The 20,077-nt window shown below is 40.8% G+C and overlaps 1 protein-coding gene across 1 annotated transcript in view; it reads left to right on the top strand.

The window, feature by feature from the left end:
* adcy1a (adenylate cyclase 1a) overlaps positions 1–19,464 on the top strand; it is a 56,847-nt gene extending 37,383 nt beyond the window's left edge. Inside the window, exons 10-20 of the mRNA XM_037674456.1 lie at positions 1,615–1,712; positions 1,793–1,877; positions 2,823–2,912; positions 4,460–4,728; positions 5,010–5,136; positions 6,155–6,271; positions 14,897–15,043; positions 15,464–15,562; positions 15,941–16,055; positions 17,768–17,892; positions 19,114–19,464. Coding sequence (XP_037530384.1) covers positions 1,615–1,712; positions 1,793–1,877; positions 2,823–2,912; positions 4,460–4,728; positions 5,010–5,136; positions 6,155–6,271; positions 14,897–15,043; positions 15,464–15,562; positions 15,941–16,055; positions 17,768–17,892; positions 19,114–19,440 — 1,599 coding nt within the window. The 3' untranslated portion in view covers positions 19,441–19,464. The remainder of the gene's footprint in view (positions 1–1,614; positions 1,713–1,792; positions 1,878–2,822; positions 2,913–4,459; positions 4,729–5,009; positions 5,137–6,154; positions 6,272–14,896; positions 15,044–15,463; positions 15,563–15,940; positions 16,056–17,767; positions 17,893–19,113) is intronic.
* The last annotated feature ends 613 nt before the right edge of the window (positions 19,465–20,077 follow it).

Raw genomic sequence — 20,077 nt, 5'->3', positions numbered from 1 at the left:
TATATATATATATATATATATATATATATATATATATAATATAATATAATCAATAAAGTAAAAAAATGTAAGATGAAGCTGAATTAAGTGCATCTCCAGTTCAGCAGTCTGACAGCTGCAAGGAAGAAGCTGTTTCTGAGCCTGGTGGTCTTGCTTTGAATGCTCCTCAGTCACCTGCTTGAGGGGAGGGGCTGGAAGAGACTGTGTGCAGGATGAGTGGAATCCTTCATGATGCAGAGCGCCCTCCGCCTGCATCGTGAAGTGTAGAGGTCCGAGGTGGTGGGAAGGCTGCACCCCACAGTCTCCTGCGCAGCCTTCCCACCAGAAGATATCTACTTATCGAAGGGAAAAGTTACTTTGAATGTAATGTTTCATGGTTCCTCTGTGAAGCATCTTCTCTTCTTTTAACAATAGTCTGTAAACATCCAGGACCTGAGTAGACCAGTTGTTGGAGGTTTTGTTGTAAATTTTGTCTCATTCTGGTCTGATGGAGGATTCTAGCTCTTCAGCATTCATGGCTCTTATTTGCTATTTTCTTTGCTGGATGGGAGCAGATGTTCTAAAACCTGTACATGCTTCTCTGCATTGATGGAGTCTTTCCAGATGTGTAAGCTGCTGCCAGAGGCATTAATGCATCCCCATACAATCAGAGAAGCAAGCTTTTGAACTGTGTGCGGATAGCAGACTGGACAGCACTTCTCCTCTTCTGTATGGAGGACATGGTGTCCATAGTTTCCAAAAAGATATATAGTTTTTAATCTGACCACAGACTTCACCTCAAACCACCTGAAATGAGCTTTGGTCCGAAGAAGACGGCGACGGTTCTGGATGGTGTCCACATGTGGCTTCTTCTTTGCCTGATAGAGATTTAATCCGTATTTGTGGACGGCACAGTGAATTGTTTGCAGACAATGATCTGTGGAAGTGTTCCTGATGCACTGATGTCCAGAACAGAACCAGACCTGTTTTTATTGCAGCAACCCCTGAGGGCCTGAAGATCACGACCATCCAATATTGACTTTCAGCTTGTGTTGACCCCGTCCCAACATTTTTTAGATATGTTGCTGACTGTAAAACTCGGAATGTCCTTTATTTGTTTACATTTTACACAAAATCTTAACTTTAAAAAAAAATAAATAAATAAAATAAAAAATATATATATATAAAACTTAATTCAACCTTTATTTAAACAGGTAAGTCCCACTGAGCCATGAGGACTCATTTACAAGAGAGACCCGTATTTTAACAAAGAGTGATGACAACAATAGACATTCACAAATGATGCATACAAATTTAATTTTTTTTTTGTTTTGTTTTGTTTTTTACCAGACATTACAGCATGGCCAAACAAAACCCACCAAATAAAATAAAATGAACACCAAGAAGTTATTTTAATGTGAACACAAACCAAAACTACAAAATCTAATGTTCTGACAACGCACCTGTTCTCTGTTGGTCAGGACTGAGATTTATTGTTTCAGTTTTGGTGTAACACCAGGTTTTCAGAGTTCTTCATATAAAATATAATTTCATCTCCTCACAGATGAGTGGAGATCTAAAAAATAAAAATAATCTGCTTTCAGAGCTTCTCACATTTTCTGTGTCTCCTCTCAGTATCACCAGGTATCTGACGACCACTTCATCAGCGCCGTGGTTCTCTCGCTGGTCCTGGCTGCTCTGTTTAGCCTTCTCTATCTACTGATGATCCCTCAGTGCGTGCGCCACACACACCTCACCACCACACGTGCACTGCTCAGACATCTGATCTTCAGGTGTTGTGTTTTTGTCTCAGGGGGGTGCTGGTGCTGCTGCTGCTGGTCCTGTGTGTGTGTTTCCACGTGGCCTGTGTGATGTACCTGCATCTCACCAGGGTCCAGGTAGGACTCCTCTCCTCAGATGTCTCGTCGACACATTTTAAACACAATAACAGAAGAAAAACAGTTGTTATACCACAAACATCCAACCAAAGCCAGGACAGTCATTAGGTTTCATCTTGATTGTCGTTTAGAGCATCTTTGTGGTCATTTCACACCGAGTGCATCACCTCTGTGACGTCTTTATGGTCGTTTTAAACTTCTTTGGGATCATTCTGAGTCTCTTTGTTGTTCTTTTTGTTTTGGTGTGGCTATTGTTGTGTTTCCTTTTATGTTTGCAGTTGAATCTTTGATCAAATGTTCAATATTTTTTCCATTTTCTTACAAATAATTGCTTTGTATTTAATAATCATTGCACCCTTAGTTACACTTATTTATTTATTTTGACCAGTTTCAGTAGCTGCAGTTACTTTAAAGCATTTTCTATTTAAGTGTGTGTTTTTGTGGTTGTTCCCATCAACATTTTTTGTTTGTTTGTTTTGTGGTCTTTTTGTGTATTTTCTGGTTGTTTTGAAACTTTCTATGTATTTGTTATTTTTGTGCATCACTTTGAGGCCATTTTTATTTTGTCTCTGTTGCAGCTTATTGCTGAAATTATCTCACTCAAAAATGATGATCATAATTTTATTTGTTGACAGGGTCTGAATCAGTATCATTTTGTGTTTTTTTATTTAATTTTCTTCAGCTAGTTTCATTTTTATTTTCTGGCCCAGTTTTATGTACTTTCTTTATATAAAGTAAACTGCAAAAGGCAAACTGAGACCGCTGCATCAGCATCACACACCTAACCTTTGCGTGACACCGTGAGAACGCTGTCATCATAACCTTTAATAGAACAATACATAATGAGCCACCAAACATCCTCAGCCTCCCTCATGGTTAACAACGTGTCCAAAATATTATTAAAGTATATAAGCAGGTGATCCGTTGTATCTCTTTTTGTTTTAGTGCCAACCGGGCTGTCTCACCATCCAGATCCGAACAGTTCTGTGCATCTTCCTCGTTCTGCTCACCTACTCTGTTACTCAGGCCTGCGTGGTAAGTCTTCACTGGATCTGTTTTTATATTGTTTTAAATCAAATTGTTTAAAGATGCTAACTCCATTTAAAGGGCTGTAAGGCTGTTTACCAGCCTTTTCTAGCCTTTTGGACCACTCATCAAAAACTCCAACAAAGGTTCAAGAAAACTACCGGTACCTGTGTTTTGGGATCCTGGTCCATAACAATGACCCATCAGTTAAACTGAGCATATAGTAAATATGGGACACCTTTAAATGATGATAGTAAAACATCTACAGATGCACATTAATATGTTTGTTTGTTTACTTAAAGACAGAAAACCTCAAATGTTTGGACAAAACTTGTGGTGTCCCACAAGGTTCAGTTTTGAGGCCAAAACTGTTTATACTGTATTTAAATTGTATTTGCTTTTTTTTTTAAAAAACACCAGTACACACAATATTTGATATTTGTTTATAATAATAGTTAAGTAAAACAGCACTTCAACAATTCTTTTGTTATTTGGTAAGTACATATTATATAAATTATTTAATCTTAGGCTTATTGAAATATAAATGCTCATATTCTTATTAGGGATCTGATTAGTTATGACTAGGCTGTAAGGAAAGACAGGACCAGATAAGCTGTTTGCTTCATCCTACCCATTCTCACACCGTATATATATATATATATATATATATAGATATATATAGATATGTGTAAAAAGAAAGAAAGATAGAAAAAGAAAGAAACAAACAAAGCTTGATGTTCCTGTGACTACAGCTGTATTGATTATTCAGATGGGACACAGGAATGGAGACAACCTTCCTGGATGTGTCCACAAGAGGACACCAAATGATAAAAAGCTAAGCCACAAGGGTCCACGAGGGTGCAAACAAATGAACAGACATCTGATTAGCATCCAGTAGTTGGTTTACCACCGTTTGCTCAATTTACCAATCTCTGCTCATAAAGGGATAGTTCCGATCTTTAAAAGTGGCAAAGAACAGTGTCTTGCTTGCAGTTCTTGCTGAAAGCACTTTGCTCATCCTCAGTTTCATTGAATGGTTTAATACTGGCAGGACTGAGAGATAATGGTTAGACTCAGCACATCCAAAACCAAATGGATTCACTGAACTCCTAAAAGAAGCTCCAGTTTATAACAAATACGTTAAACATTTGCAGGTTGTTTTTTTCACAGTAATTTTGGCAGAAATGTGATGTCCGTGTGCAAACTGTCCTCAGACTGCAAAGGAAGTGCTACAGCTAGTTGCAATTATTTCTTCTTACAAATAACTACATCATTTTATGTAAACTGTCAGCAATGCAAAGTTTTATAAAACAGTGTTTGCATGAAGCAGTATGAAATGTGAGAGACTGACACTTGGAAGCATTCTAAGTTTTGTCCGTCCATTTAGGGACAATCTAGAGTTAACATTTAGCTTAACCAAAAAGCTGTTTTCAACAGGTAAGATATTAGTTGTTCATACACTTGTCACAGAACCCCACTTCAAAACATCTCCCCTGTGGTTGAAAGAAAACACTTGACCTCCCAGTTGATCCAGCTGTTGTATCATTTTTCTCCAGGTGGGTTGTGTCCCGTGGGGACGGGTTGAGATGAACTCCAGCCGTCCTGCAGAGGACAGTCCTCCCAGGTCCAGACCTGCTAACAACGGCACGGTATTGGGGCGGGCTGGTCCCAGTGTGGGGTACGCCCTGCTGTCCTGCGTGGCCGGCACCCTCACCGTGGTCCCTTACCTCCGCGTCTCCTCGCTCCCCAAGATCCTGCTGCTCGTCCTCCTCTCTGTTACCTACACAGTTGTCATGGAAACCAGCGGCTACCGTCAGGCTGTGGGGTGAGACTGCATGTGAGATGGAAAGGATGTGTCTGCTTCAATACACAGAGTTATTTTTGTACCGTCGGGATTATTCTCCCATTATCATGAAAATATGTTTTAATTAGTTTTGAACAAACTTTATAATATTTTGTAGTTCAAGTCAATTATCTTTATGTCAGCCTCTTTATTTATTTATCTTGAGGAGTTGCAAACAAAGCCTCTACAATGCCTTTAACATTTAAAAGTGAAGAATTGCAGAAACAGCCGTGAACGTGCTTCAACCTGTATTTGTTGTGCAGCGGTGGCTTTTTGCACACGCGAGGCTACGACCCTGTTCTGGCTGTGGTTCTGTTTTCTGGAGCTCTGGCTCTTCACTCCAGACAGCTGGACCTTAAACTGCGGCTCGATTATCTCTGGGCCACTCAGGTGAGCATCTGTTTGTGTTTACAAGATGTATTTCATATTTCTATCTTTTTTTATCGTGTATTTAAGAGACTTGATCCCCTGGTCTCTTGTTTGACCCACGAGGCCCAAGTTTTAAAAGTGAGTCCTCGTGGATCATTTTGGCCCAAGGGCAGGATGGTTAAATAAATCAATCTGAGTTATGTTTGCGATGACTCTCAGCTACCATGACACCAAGTTTTAATTCAATCTCTGCAACATTAACTGCGATGGGCATGTGAAAGTTTGCACACCTGACTCTGACTCTGACAGGTCGATGTGTGTGAACGTTTCACTGGAATGATCAGAAACCTGATCAACTATCGGATTAAAATCATTTGGTTTTTATGTGAGGAAAGAACTATGTTTGCAAAACTAAGCAAAATTTGATCGTTTGCATAAATAATAATTAAAAAACAAACTAAATTATTTAAAACAATAATTGTAATAACTGCCTGCATAAAAATAAAAAAGAATACTTTAATAATGGAATGCATTAAGTAAAAGAAAAAATGCAACAAGAGAATAAAAATTAATGCAAAATGTATAAAATGGCAAATAGGCATTTTTCACGTTTATTTATTTGATTATATTTGTTGTTAAACATCGGTATGATAATTTCAGCGTCTACAGAACTCGAGACATTTTTGTTGTTGTTGTTCTATTAGTTAAAAAAAAACAAACATTTGTGTCAGTACATTTGTTGTTAAATATTTCCTACTATCACCGTTATAAGAAATTCATTATTTTCAAGATATAAATGAAACATTTATTGATTTTTTTAACAGTCTGGTTTCTTCTTGATGCTGCAGTTTTTTTTCTCTGGGTTTTGTTTGTTTGTTTGTTTGTATTCTCAATAGATCAAAGCCTGACTTTCTATTTTGAGATACTGGTTGTTTGTCCGGTTTGTGAATCAGTATCTCCCTCTAGTGGTGAAGAGGTGCCATTACATCCATCATTTAAAAATCTCTTGTTTGTTGTTTATGTTTACCAATGGGTCCAGGCAGAGGAGGAGAGAGACGAAATGGAGAAGGTGAAGCTGGACAACAAGAGGATCCTGTTCAACCTGCTGCCGGCCCACGTGGCTCAACACTTCCTCATGTCCAACCCCAGGAACATGGTGAGTCCACTGAGACCGTTAAATGATTTTTGAAAGAAATTGTATAACTATTGCAGTTATACCAGATACAAGGACCAAGGAGAACAGATACCAAGACTGAAGATGTATTTACAGTGTTTATTTACAAAGTGTTAAATCATACAAGGAGCCAGGGAGTGAGCTGGAACCCTGAAGAGCAAGGAGATGATTAATGGCCTGTTGGCAGGAGTGATAATGTTGTTGCTGATCTTTCTTACAATGGGAGAGCTGACCCAAATGGTTTCAGGACGAAGAAGGTGTACATCTGAACAATGACAGGAGACATGCAAGTGGAGGCAGTTGAGGATGCACAGGAGAGTTTGAGGTCCACAGAGGGGGATCCAGGGGTCAGGAGGACATGAGAGATTATTTACTGGAGGCACAGAGAATATACAAAGTCATTAATACTCAGTTTAAAGCACGAGTAAAAAAAGGCTAGCACAGTACTACCATTGGCAGGTGATGCTCCAGCGCCGACTGGACGTCCTCTGCAGCCTTTTGTGCTTCTCATGCTCATCAAGCTGATGGTCCTCAAGTGCTGCTGATTAGAGTTCAGCTGTGGGTGCAGGAGCTGACTGAGCAGAACTCCCACAAACTGTGACAAGTAAGGTGGGGCTACAAGAAGATGGGACTGCTGTTAAAAGAAAGAAGAAGAGGTCAGGGGTGCTTTAAAACTTCAGCACTGTTGTGTGTGTATAAAAGTTAAGAACTTTTCAAACATGAAGACCTCAACGTAAACATGTGTTTAAGCTCAACGTGGAATTATTTATGTTTTCAGTAAAATCTAAATGTGAACATCCAAATAATAAAAATAAAAAAAAACCTTCAGAAACTTTGTTCTCTGAATTCTGCTTCAGTGAACTTGAGCTATTTAGTTTTACTCCACTTTCACTTTTTAGCTACCGTTCTACTTCTCTTAGCTGTCCTGTCGCTACTTTTAACTTTTTGACGCATTTTCTTTGTACTTTTTAGCTACCGGTTTACTTCTTTTAGCTGTCCTGTCGCTACTTTTAGCTTTTTGCTACATTTTCTTTTTATTTTTTAGCTACCGTTCTACTTCTCTTAGCTGTCCTGTCGCTACTTTTAGCTTTTTGTCACATTTACTTTTTACTTTTTAGCTACCGTTCTACTTCTCTTAGCTGTCCTGTCGCTACTTTTAGCTTTTTGCCACATTTACTTTTTACTATTTAGCTACCGTTCTACTTCTCTTAGCTGTCCTGTCGCTACTTTTAGCTTTTTGCTACATTTTCTTTTTATTTTTTAGTTACGTTTCTACTTCTTTTAGCTGTCCTGTCACTACTTTTAGCATTTTGCTGCATTTTATTTTTACTTTTGTTGAGCCTCGATTTGTATCTAGCCTTTTTCTACTTTTAGCTTTTAGCTATGCTTTCGCTGTTTTTTATTAATGTCAGCAAGCCTTTAATTACTTAGCTTTTGGTTTTGTTACTTTTAGCTAATCTATGATTGCTTTTCACTTTAAGCTAGCCTAGTTACGTTTTAGCTTAGCCTTTTGATACATTTAGCTTTTAGCTATATGTTCTTGCTGCTTTTTTTACTTGAAATTTTAAGTTAGCCTCTTGCATATTTTACCTTTTATCTTGTGATTTTTTTTAGCTTATATTTTTTATTTTAACTTTTAGCTATAGCCTTTAATTACGTTTGCTTTAAGATAACTTTTTGCTCCTTTTATCTTCTATTGTTTTGCTACTTGTACTCAGACTGTTGCTATGTTTTAGGTTTTAGCTAGTATTTCGCTACTTATAGTTTTTAGTTGGCATTTCACTACTTAGTATTTTTTGCCTCTTTCAGCTTCAACAAGTCAGTTTGAGGACTTGGAGCATTTTGTGTTTCCATCCTGTTAAAACCAGTAAAGCTGAAGGTTGCATAGCAAACAGATTCCTTCTCTGGTCCTGCAAGTGTTGGGAAATGTCCAAAGCCATTAAGGACAATAGCAGCGCTTCCTTTAGCCTGAACTGTGGAAATCCAAGCTGATCCGCTGATTAATGAACGTCCCCTCCACTTTTCCCAAACATCACTTACCTTTTAGAGCTCTGCACGCTGAAGCTTCATAGCAACAACCTCCAAAACAAACACATCAGGAATGAACTCTTTTACCTGCTCAAATGATGACGAGGTGGTAAGACTGGCCCACGCCCGTCCATTAGGCGCTTCTTTCATGCAATTTTCCAGTTTCCCTGCGGCTCCTGTAAATGACAAACGAGCACCGTGCTGATTGTTAGAATTGTTAATAATAATAATAAAAAGGTCAACAAACACGACAAATCCTGCAACAATCAGCGGGGCGAAGTATCAGACGGTGCAGGGGAGTCAGGAAGTTTGTTTCCCGCACATCGGTGACCCCACAGAGCCGCAGCGTATAGAAAGACTTCCTGCGTTTCCTCTGGGCCAAAGTTCAGCCATACGTTGGATCCAGAACACAACACAGCGGGCTGTCGCCTGCAACTCAAAGTTTCACTCTTCTAACATCATGACTGTAAAAATGTTTTCACAGCATGTGAAGTTTCTATTTTCGTCCATGAATGTCTCGGCCTCTTGAGCTCCCCGTTTGACTCAATTAACTTTGGATGTTTTTTTTTTTTTAGCTCTTTTGGCTCGCTGATCTGAATTAAAGCCAAGCCAAATAAAATTAAAAAATCAGCTCCCAAATTTGACCAAAAACACGTCAAATGTTTAAACTAAGAAATTTGTACAACTTCTTTTAGAAAGATATGCTGAAAGATCATTCTAAATTTAATGGCAACACATCTTAAAGTTGTGCCTGCTGATCAGCCAGTGAACTTTTAAAGGCTGATTTCTGCAAGATGTCAAGACATTTCAAGGTTCGAGGTTCTTTGTCATTCGCATCACGTGCGGTACACGAGGTGGAACAAAACTGTGCACTCAAGGTCCCAGTTACACTTGAATATAGCCAAAATATAAAGTATAAAAAGAAACAGAATACAAGGATCTAAGATATATGCTAAACAATGATAATATAATATAACAAGGTGTATTAAACAGCAGCCTGAACACGAGTCTGTTGTGAGCAGATGGGTGTGAATATATCAGCTTAAAGTAAAAAGTCAGCAGCACAGGTAAAGTGCCAAATCTCCAATTAAAGTGGCATTACAGTGATTATCCTGGTTAGGGATTCATGAGTCAAACAGCTTCAGGGTAGAAGCTGTTCCTCAGTCTAGTGGTTCTACACTTAATGCTCCTCAACCTCCTTTTTGAGGGGAGCAGGGCAAAAGGTGTGTGTGCTGGGTGAGTGGGGTCCTTCATGATGCAGGTGGTCCTCTTCCTGCATCTGGAGGTGTAGATGTCTGTGATGGTGGGGAGCCTGACTCCAACATCTTCTGTGCAGCCTTCACCACTCTCTGCAAAGCTTTTCTTTCTGCAGCTGTGCAGCCTCCATGCCACACGTTGATGCTGGAGCACAGGATGCTCTCCACTGCACACCTGTAGAAGGAGGTGAGGACTGAGCTTCCAGACCAGCTCGTCTCTCAGTTGCATGATGAAAACTACGCCTTTTTGTTGTTGTACCGCCTCGAAAAACCCGTTCTGTGCACAAGCTCCTGGCAGAACCTCTCTCTTGTAGGAATATGTGTCAACTATTGTGTGATTGGTCAGAACTTAGTGGGCATATTTTTTCAGAAAAACAGCTGCAGCTCTCATTTAGCCTCAATGTTCAAAACCCATATTCCTAAAAGGTCTGTTGGAAACTGGGTGGAGACTTGGAAACAGATTTGCAAGTAGCGCTTCTCCTCAATTAACAACAGAATCATCAACTCCTCCATCGTATGGAAATAAGCATCCACTCTGCCAAGCGTGCTGTTGCTGCCTTGTTTGTGGCGTCTGCTGCAGTGGGAGGGGCTTACCAGGCGTTCGCGCTACAGCTTCTCTTGGAGTCCACGTGAAAAAGAACGTCTCACAACCGTGTCCATGAGAACCGGTGGGGAACATCAGGGCCTTTCAGAGAAGGCCCAAGAATTTAGCACAAATTTACATTTTTGTTTAATATTAAATTTTACATAAAATAGAAACATGCATCAAGTTATTTCTCGTTGATTAAGACTTCACTGTCAGGAGAGGAGGTTCAGCTGAGTCTCCTCAGAATCTATCATCCATCCTATTTACCTGCTTCTTCCTTTTCTTTTCGGGTCACGGGGGTCACTGGTGCCCATATCCAGCGGTCACTGTGTGAGAGGCGGGGGCACCCTGGACAGGTCTCAGTCCATCACAGGGACACTCAGAGACAAACGAGACAAACAACCATTCACTCTCTCTCTCTCTCTCACACCTAGGGACAATTTAGAGTTACCAGTCAGCCTAACATGCATGTTTTTTGTCTGTGGGAGGAAACCGGAGCACCCGGAGAAAACCCACGCATGCACGGAGAGAACGTGCAAACTCCACCCAGAAAGGCCCCCGGCCGGGATTCAACCTTGTGACCTTTTTGCAGAGAGGCAATAGCTCTACCAGCTGAGTTTGTTTAATATCTAACATGGAAATTAATCAGTCACAATGGTGATGTAAAGTTGGTGGGACCAAAAACCAGGACATGTAACCCTCAGGTCGTCTTTGCAGATGGTGTTTATTTTCTTTTTCGCCGTATGAAGATTTGTGATGCATTCAATTGCGACCTATAAATGATGTTTGTTTCTCCTTCCTGTCCTCTCAAACCAGCCGCTCGAAGCAGATGAACGCTCGTCCTGAACCTGGTTCTGCTGGAGGTTTCTTCCTGTTAAAAGGGAGTTTTTTCTTTCCACTATTACCTTTGTGCTTGCTCAGGATGGGAGACGGAGACAAAAAGACGATTCAAGCCAATCTGCTGCTTTCTTAGAGAGAGATAACTTTTGCTAAATGACTTTTATAATGTTTGAGAATGTTTCTGTTCAGTGCCCCGAGACGACTTCTGTTGGGACTTAGCGCTATATAAATAAACTGAAATTAATTTAATTTAAATTCGTGAATACCAAATAAAATTGTAGTTTACTTTAAAAAACTGAAGGTTCAATATCCCATGTGTTTACACGGATCAGTTTCAATATTACAGTTTGGTTTCATTACATGATGTCATTTTACAGAAGCGGCAAGTTCTGTGGGTTACTGTTAAATTTCAGTGTGAATTTTTTTTATTACATTTTGTGCTTGAACGCAAGAGACTGGGATGGCTGTGTTGCATGCTGGGTAGTCTTGGGACAGAAATAGCTGGACTTTTTTCAGGGTATGTGTTCGGAAGGGTTGTCCTTGTTGGTTTTTCTGTTCAGTGCTGGATTAGCATGTAAGTTTGTTAGTGACCGTAAAGAAATGACACCATAAGATGTTGCACTTGACGTATAAAAATAATAAAGAACTTCCTGCTCGGCGAGAGCCTGGATAGTGAAACTCAAAGTAAAGTGATTTAATCTGACAAAGACTCCGTAGTATCATTGATTAGCAGTTAGCAAGTATCTACATTATAGCTGAAGGCCAAGCCTAATTCAAGCTATCCTAATTTCTGGACTGTTGAGCGCACCTGAATATAAGCCACGCCCACTCAATTTAAAAAGAAAAAAATATTGTGTACATATATAAGCTGCACTTGTCTACAAGCGGTGGGTGTCTACGTTGTAACAAGATATTTACACAGAAATACCTTTTTTAAACTTAATTAAATATGTACCGTAACATACACAAATACGTACAGTAAATGTTTAATTTTCAGAACAGTATATGGAACACAGCTGGTTAAAAAAAAAAATAATACATTAGCCCTGTTCAGTAATTTCATTGGTTAGATTAAGAAAAAAACTTTACGTCTCAATGAGCCACGAGGACCCACCCCCCAAAAGAGACATGTATTGGGCAGCTAGCACGTTTTGGTGGCATGAAGCTCGTTAGCCCATAAAAAATAAAATAAAAATAAAAAATCCATAAATAAGCTTCAGCATTGTTTAAGCTGCGAGGTTCAAAGTGTGTGAAAAAAGTAGCAGCTCATAGTCTGGTAATCACAGTAACTTTAGCGCACACAATAATGGCTCTATCACAGTCTATTGTATAAATTTGAGCTAAAATGTATAAATCTGTGCATTTATATGGAAATCATTCACCAAACCTGATGCATGTTGTTGTAAACATTGTATCCTGGTAGGTGGTCGGATTGAAAACGTGGGATACTTGGAAATGTTGCAACTTCTTGCCCGTCGAACACAAACAGCCTCACACCCCCACATTAAACCCTACAGCCACTTTAGAGTTAACCTGACGTCATCGTCTGCAGGCATGGAAAAAATAAGTATTTTCCTCGAAGCATCTCGTTGTCTGCTGTTTGAGCGCCCTGTTTTCAGCTTGTTTTTGTGGGGATACAATGCATACCTTTCCTCCTCGTTTTCAGCTGAACTATAAAACCTGACAGCTTATAACTAAACCGTCAAAACAGAAAGCTTATGACGCGTCAGGCCTGCGGGGTGAGGGGGGCCTCGAGGAAAAACCCTCCACAACTTTCCCTCCGATTGATCAACACACGTGTAATTATTGCTGGAATCACAACACACTCTTTGTTTCTTGCTGTATGTAAACAGATTTTTTAAATGGTTCTTATAGAAAACATAAACTTTACTTGGTTTTGAGTAAGACTGGAAGTAAAACTTGGTATAAATGAGCCAAACAGCTTTGCTTTCTGACAAAAATACAGTATGTGAATCAGAGCAGGTTTGCTGCGATGCTCCACGGACTGAAGTGTCTGGTAGAGAGCACAATGCTGTTTCATTTGAGTCTGTCTGAACTGACCTTTGACCTGAAGGGATTTCTAAACAACGCGCTTTCTTACAGGTGCATCTCAAAATATTTAAATATCATGAAAATGCAATTTTTTGGTCAATCATTTCCGAAAATGAAGTTCATATATTGTACAGATTCATTACACTGTGAAATATTTCACGCCTTCCTTTCTTGCAAATTTTAATGATTATGGCTTACAAATTATGACAAATCAAAAATCTAAGTCTCAGAACATTGGAATATTCCACATCCAGCTTCTGGTACCTTTGTCAGTGCGGGCAGGAGCCGAGTCCTGCTGGAAAATGAAACCAGCGTCTCCATGGAGCTCGTCAGCAGAAGAAAACATGAAGTTTTAAAAATGTCCTGGTAGATGCTGCGAGGACTGTGGACTTCAGAAAACACCGTGGACCAGAATCAGCATAGGACATGGACCCAAACCATCACTGTCTGTGGAAACTTCACTCTGGACTTCAAGCAACGTGGATTCTGGACCTTTCCACTCGTCCGTCAGACTCTGGGACGTTGGTTTTCAAATGACGTGAAAATTTACTTTAATCTGAAAAGAGGACGTTCGATCACTGAGAGACAGTCCAGGTCTTTGTGTCCTCAGCAGGTAAGACGCTTCTGATGTCTCTGGTTCAGGAGAGGCTCGACTTGAGGAACGAGACACTTGTAGCTCATGTCCAGGAGTTAACAGACTCATCAGGTTGTGACACCAGGAGTTTACAATATTGAACCTTTTCAAAATTTTCTCATTTTCTGAGACACTGAAATTTGGTTTTGCATTATTTGTAAACCATAATCCTCAAAATCACAAGAAATAAAGGCTTGAAACATTTCACTTACTGTATTATCCGCCGTGCATGTCGCACCGCCCTATAAGTCGCATTAAATCCATAACTATGTCACTTCGCCGTATAAGTTGCATCTATTATGCATCGCCGCTGAAAACCCGGAAATGTGGGCCGGCCAAAAATAGATTGACTGCCGCGGGAGCATGCACGGGAGGATTTTAACAAGAATTTAACAAGAGTAACACTTAAAAACAATTGTTTGTTTGCTCGAAATTATAGCAAAGGTGTGTCTCAGATGAACTTTTACTTAATAAATGCACTTTGACGGTCAAATCAGCTGCATTTCACCGGGGCAGCGCAGCGAAATGAAGCTGATTTGACGGCCGCTCCAGGTGAGCTGAACAATGGTGGCGTTCAATGGCAAACCGATCGTGTCATTAAGAGCCACGTTTTTTTACCTATTACATGATGCAACGGCATGCCATACAACTCGAGTGACATCTAGTGGCTAAAAATGGTAGTGTTCAATATTTTCAGCCAGACTGAATGAAAACAGTCATATCTTAGCCAAAAATTGGTTTATAAATATGGGAAAAATCCATAAATGTGTCGCTTTGGCGTATAAATCGAAGGGCATGCAAATTATGCACACAAAAAAACACATCTTATACAGCGAAAAATACGGTATGTGTAATGAATCTATGTAATAAACGAGTTTCGCTTTATGAAGTGAAAAAAAAAAAGAACAATGTTCTAATTTTTAGACATGCACCTGTATTATCGTATTTTTCGGACTATAAGGCGCAATCTGTTTAACAATTTCATTTTGACAGATTTTTTTTTGAGCGCCGTGTACCACATAAAATCAGTTCGAGGTCAGTAGGCACACCACATCATGAGGCTCACTGTTGATTTTTGAGAAAATTAAGGGATTTTAAGTCCGAAAAATACATTAATACATATTATGAATTGCACAGTAGAGACACATTATTAATACTAATATTAAAATTACTTCAAATTAAAACCCTTTCAAACTGTTTCCTCCCTGCAGGACTTGTACTATCAGTCGTACGCTCAAGTAGGCGTGCTGTTCGCCTCCATCGCCAACTTCAACGACTTCTACATCGAGCTGGATGGGAACAACATGGGAGTCGAGTGTCTGAGGCTGCTCAATGAGATCATCGCCGATTTTGACGAGGTGGGTGAAGCATTTCGCTCCGTTCAACCGTTCGTCTATAAATCACTAGTTCTCATCTGTTTCCCTGCAGATCCCAGGTCAGAATGTCATACTTTAAAAATGACTGAGGTTTTCAATTAAAAAAAATATTAAAAATACACCATGATGTAATGTAATAAGCAATGGTCACGGCTGGGAAACTTCTCCAACATACCAAATGGCTTACAGATGATGTTTGGCTCCCTGGAATCTATAATCAGTGACATGAAGCATTAATTTACACAAACAGGCGGAAAGGGTCCAACTCGAGCCGCGTTTGGATCAGTTCCAGCACAACATTTAGTATTTATTAACTGACAATTTGCTTCAATTTAAAATCACCATTTGTAGTTATGTTGTCTTCCTGTTTTCATCAAACGTCTCCTCATGTTTGCCTTCCAGCTGATGGATAAAGAATGCTACAGGGATATTGAGAAAATTAAGACGATCGGCAGCACGTACATGGCTGCCGTAGGGCTGGTTCCTACGACTGCTTCCAAGGTAAACATGTGGGGGTTATATTTAGATCCTGAGTTTGTGTTTGCAGAGTATGTGAGCTGCGCTATTGAGAGGATTGGTGTTTCAAAGGTTTTAACGCTTCAAAATCCTCTGCGAGGGATTATTGGCATATTCTGCATTCATATTTCATTTAACTTTGGAAAACGGACAGAACGGTTCTTTCTAGCATCTGAACTGAACTGAGTCAGCTGCAGCTGCTGGTTGGGGAAAACCCTGCTGGATGCTTTTTATGGCTTGTTTACATGAGTAATCAGGTCCAAGAAACAGAACAAAAAATGTTAATGTCGCGTCTCGTTTCATGTGAAAGTGTCCTGCACCGATTTGTCTTTCCTTTAAAATGTTTTCTTTTTCCCTCCTCAGACAAAGAAGTCCATCACCTCACATTTATGCACGGTGTCAGACTTCGCCATTGAGATGTTTGACGTCCTGGATGCCATCAACTACCAGTCTTACAACGACTTCGTCCTGAGAGTAGGTGAGTGGCCGGAAGCCCAGACATCACAGGACCTCCTGACCTCTTTTTGCACAGGACGCCGTGGGGAGGCCCATTCCCGTAAGTTTGCCGGGAAAATGCCTCAGAGCGAGCGCGTCTCGTCCAGGAAGCTCGTCACCTGGAGTTCTGGCTCCATTGTGTTGGGTATCCTGTGGAGAGCCTGCGACAGGAGGTCGCGTTGAATCCCAGAGAAACCTGGTGTACACAGCGCTATCCTGTCTGCAGAGACCGTTGTTGGAAACTCTGCAGAAACTTCAACCGAAACTCCAACATGTACAGAAGCAAACCTTTTGAGCTGCATGCTTCTGACAAACCCTTTGATCCAACAGAACAGCCCAGAAAGAGGAGGCACTGCCTGTCATGTGCACAAATATGACAGACTAGTTTCAAATATTTAATCAAAGTCAGAGTTTCTTTATTTGTCATATGCACCACATGTGGTAGAACAAAATGGTGTACACAGGATCCCAGTTACATCCAACAAAAGTATAAAATGTAAAAGAAAAAAACAGTAATAAGGTCTTAGATAAGAACTAAGAAAAAAATGTTAAACTTAAAATACTCTAAGCACTAGTAGTACAAACGATACGCCGAACAGCAGCACGAGCATGAGTCTGTGTGAGAAGATGAGTGTGAATGAACACAGCAGCATGAATAAATCAGCAGCATGAGATCAGCAGATTCATGAGTCTAACAGCCTCAGGGTAGAAGCTGTTCCTCAGTCTAGTGGTTCTACACTTAATGCTCCTCAACCTCCTTCCTGAGGGGAGCGGGGCAAAAAGTGTGTGTGCTGGGTGAGTGGGGTCATTCATGATGCAGGTGGCTCTCTTCCTGCATCTGGAGGTGTAGATGTCTGTGATGGTGGGGAGGCTGACTCTAACAGTCAAACATGCCCAAAACACCTTCCTAGGGAGGCGCACAGGAAGCCTCCTTACCAGATGTCTGAACCACCTCAAATGGCTCCTCTCGATGTTGAGGAGCAGCGGTTCTACTCCGAGTCTCTCCTGATAACTGAACTTCTCGCCCTATCTCTAAGGGAGGAAACTCATTTCAGCTGCCTGTATCCATGATCTCATTCTTTGGGTCACCGCCCAGAGTTCATGACCTGATGAAGAGCTTTGCCTCACAGCTCAGCTCCTTTTTCACCACAACGGACCAGAACAAAGTCCGCAATACTGCAGACGCTGCAGCAATCTGTCCGTCTATCTCACGTTTCATTCTTCACACACTCGTGAACAAAACCCAGAGATAATTGAACTCCTCAACTTGAGGCAGAACCTCACTCTTGACCTGAACAGAGCAATCCTTTCTGACTGAGGACCATGGCCTCAGGTTTGGAGGTGCTGATTCTCATCCCAGCCTCTTCACACTCAGCTGCGAACCGCTCCAGTGAGAGCTGGAGATCACGGCACGATGACGCCAACAGGACCACATCATCTGCAAAGAGCAGAGATGGAATCCTGAGGCCACCGAACCGGACTCCCTAATTCTTAACCACAAATAGTATCTGAATAAAAGTTCAAACCTGCTAGAAAACAGATCTAATATTCTGTGACAGGTTTGTATCTGACCTCCTTTAATGTGAAGTGCAGCAATAAATGTTGTCGTCCGATCACGTGGATTAATATGAAAATCGTTTAAAGTTTTTTTTTCACGTGCATAGACTGAGGCAGTGTGGGCTGTGCTCATTTCAGGTATCAACGTTGGACCAGTGGTGGCAGGAGTGATCGGAGCCCGGAGGCCTCAGTACGACATCTGGGGAAACACCGTGAACGTAGCCAGCAGGATGGACAGCACCGGGGTCCAAGGAAAGATTCAGGTACGCTGCTCCAATCTACAGATAGGACACTTGAAACTACAAGTACAATTATTCATGCTACAGATACAGTACTTTGAACTGCTGGTACAATACCTTAAAACACATTCTTTAAAGCTATAGATATAATAGTTAACAATACAAGTCCAGTAGTTCAAAGTACAAGTACAATACAGGTGTAGAACGTTGAACTAAATGTATATTACTTAGAACTACATTGGCAATACAGTATTAAAAACTATAAACGGCATGTCCCATTCTTAAAACTACAGCTTTGATATTTCAAGTACAGTACAAAAAACTACAGGTACAATGCTTTTAACTACAATTCTAATTTTCCAAACTACAAGCGTACTTCCTAAAACTAAAACTGACTTCTAAAGCCCAGAACTACTTTCTTTTAACTATATATATAGTACTCTGAACTACACATGAAGTTCTTAAAACACTGATATACTTTAAACTGCAGGTTGCATTCTCAAAAACTAGATGTACAATACTTTGAGCTACAGGTACAGTACTCCAAACTATGTGTACACTGTTTGAAAATTAATTTACAGCACTCAAAACTACAGGAATACGTTTTTTTAGTTATAGGTGCAATTCTCAAAACTACAATTAGGATATGTTAAAATACACGTATAGCACTCTATACTACATGTACAATATTTTTAAACACAGATATGTATACTTTTAAGTTACAGGTCCTACACTCAAAACTACAAAGTATATTACTTTAAATTACAGCTAGAATAATCAGAACTGTAGGTATGAGAAGTTAAACTATAACAATCAAAATTTAAAGTACAATAAAACCACATGAGTTCTTTAAACTGCAGGTGCCATACTTTAAAATACAGATTTACTTCAAGTACAGATACAGCATTACAAACTACATGTGTGTGTGTGTGTGTGTGTGGGGGGGGGGGGGGGGGGATGGTCTTTTTCTAGTATTTGAATGTTTTTGTTCAAATTTTCGAAAAACAAACATTTATTAGTTCACAAAAATTGGTACATGATGTGACTTGGTGATTTTAATCAAATTTAAGAATTGCTCCATATACAAATAAAAATCATTATTTTTCGCGTATCCGTATCCTTTACGAGATCCATGTTCCCTAACAAGACTGGGAACCTGAAACCATTTCTAAGATCAAAATCTGTTACTTTGAAAATAATGTCCAAGACAAGATAATTTCCCATCATCTTCCGTTTGTCCTCCAGGTGACGGAGGACGTGCACCGCCTCATTACAGACTACTACACCTTCGTTTGTCGAGGTCAGGTCAGCGTAAAGGGCAAAGGTCAGATGCTTACGTACTTCCTGGAGGGTCAGAGACCAGGGAGCCGTCCGCCTCAAAGCCAGCAGCGTGCCAACCCCGAGCGCCGCTCCAGCGCCTTCTCCCATGGCAGCCTGTGCACCCGGCTGAGCCCCGTCCCCACGGTGACCACCTATTCTAACATCAGGACCCTGAGCCCGAGCGTGGCCCAACCAACCACCTCCACCAGCACCACAAGGTACCTGCCGTCAGTCCCCGCGGCGATGGTGTGACTCTGTCCCACTGCGAGGGTGAAAAACAAGAAAATACGAGCGGAGGCGAGTCGAAGACGTTGATGGAAACAGGGAGAGCGTTCTTCTGCTCTCTACGTGGACTTGCCTCGACGTGGACCTGGCCTCGATGGGACCCTCCAGGTTCACAACGGCAGGTTTGTCTGGATCAGGACACAGGAAGCTTTAGCCACGTTGTCATCAATCAAAGGCCAAGGATGTCTCAGAGTGGACTCTTGAAACTCTTTCCTGGAGGGACGCTGAGTCAGCGTCAGAATCAGAACACACACATGCAATACACAACTCACAGCGTAGCACAGAAGCATCTCACGGCGCCCAAACCTGGAAAATCCTTTTAATCCGTTTCTTTTCAGTACGAGACCAAATCAGTGCTGTTGCCTTAGCAACAACTTCTCATTCGGAGTTTCTTGACACTTTTAGTTGCCTTTCAGTTCCTTTGTCGAGTTGGGGGGGCATCTTTTGATTAGTGGGCCGCTCACGTACGGTACATTTGTGCCCCTGTACTTTGAGTTTTATTTTGTACAAGCCTTCTAAGTGCATGAGGCCACAGCTGCATTTCAGTCCCGTTTGCCGCTCGTTTCCCTGTGATGCTTGACTTCCAGATTCTTCCTCGTCAAAG

This window comes from Nematolebias whitei, chromosome 3 (genome assembly GCF_014905685.2).
Source record: "Nematolebias whitei isolate Nwh7 chromosome 3, NemWhi1, whole genome shotgun sequence".
Lineage (NCBI taxonomy): Eukaryota > Metazoa > Chordata > Actinopteri > Cyprinodontiformes > Rivulidae > Nematolebias > Nematolebias whitei.
Note: the sequence above shows the minus strand (reverse complement) of the source record. Positions and strands in the feature narration are given on the sequence as shown.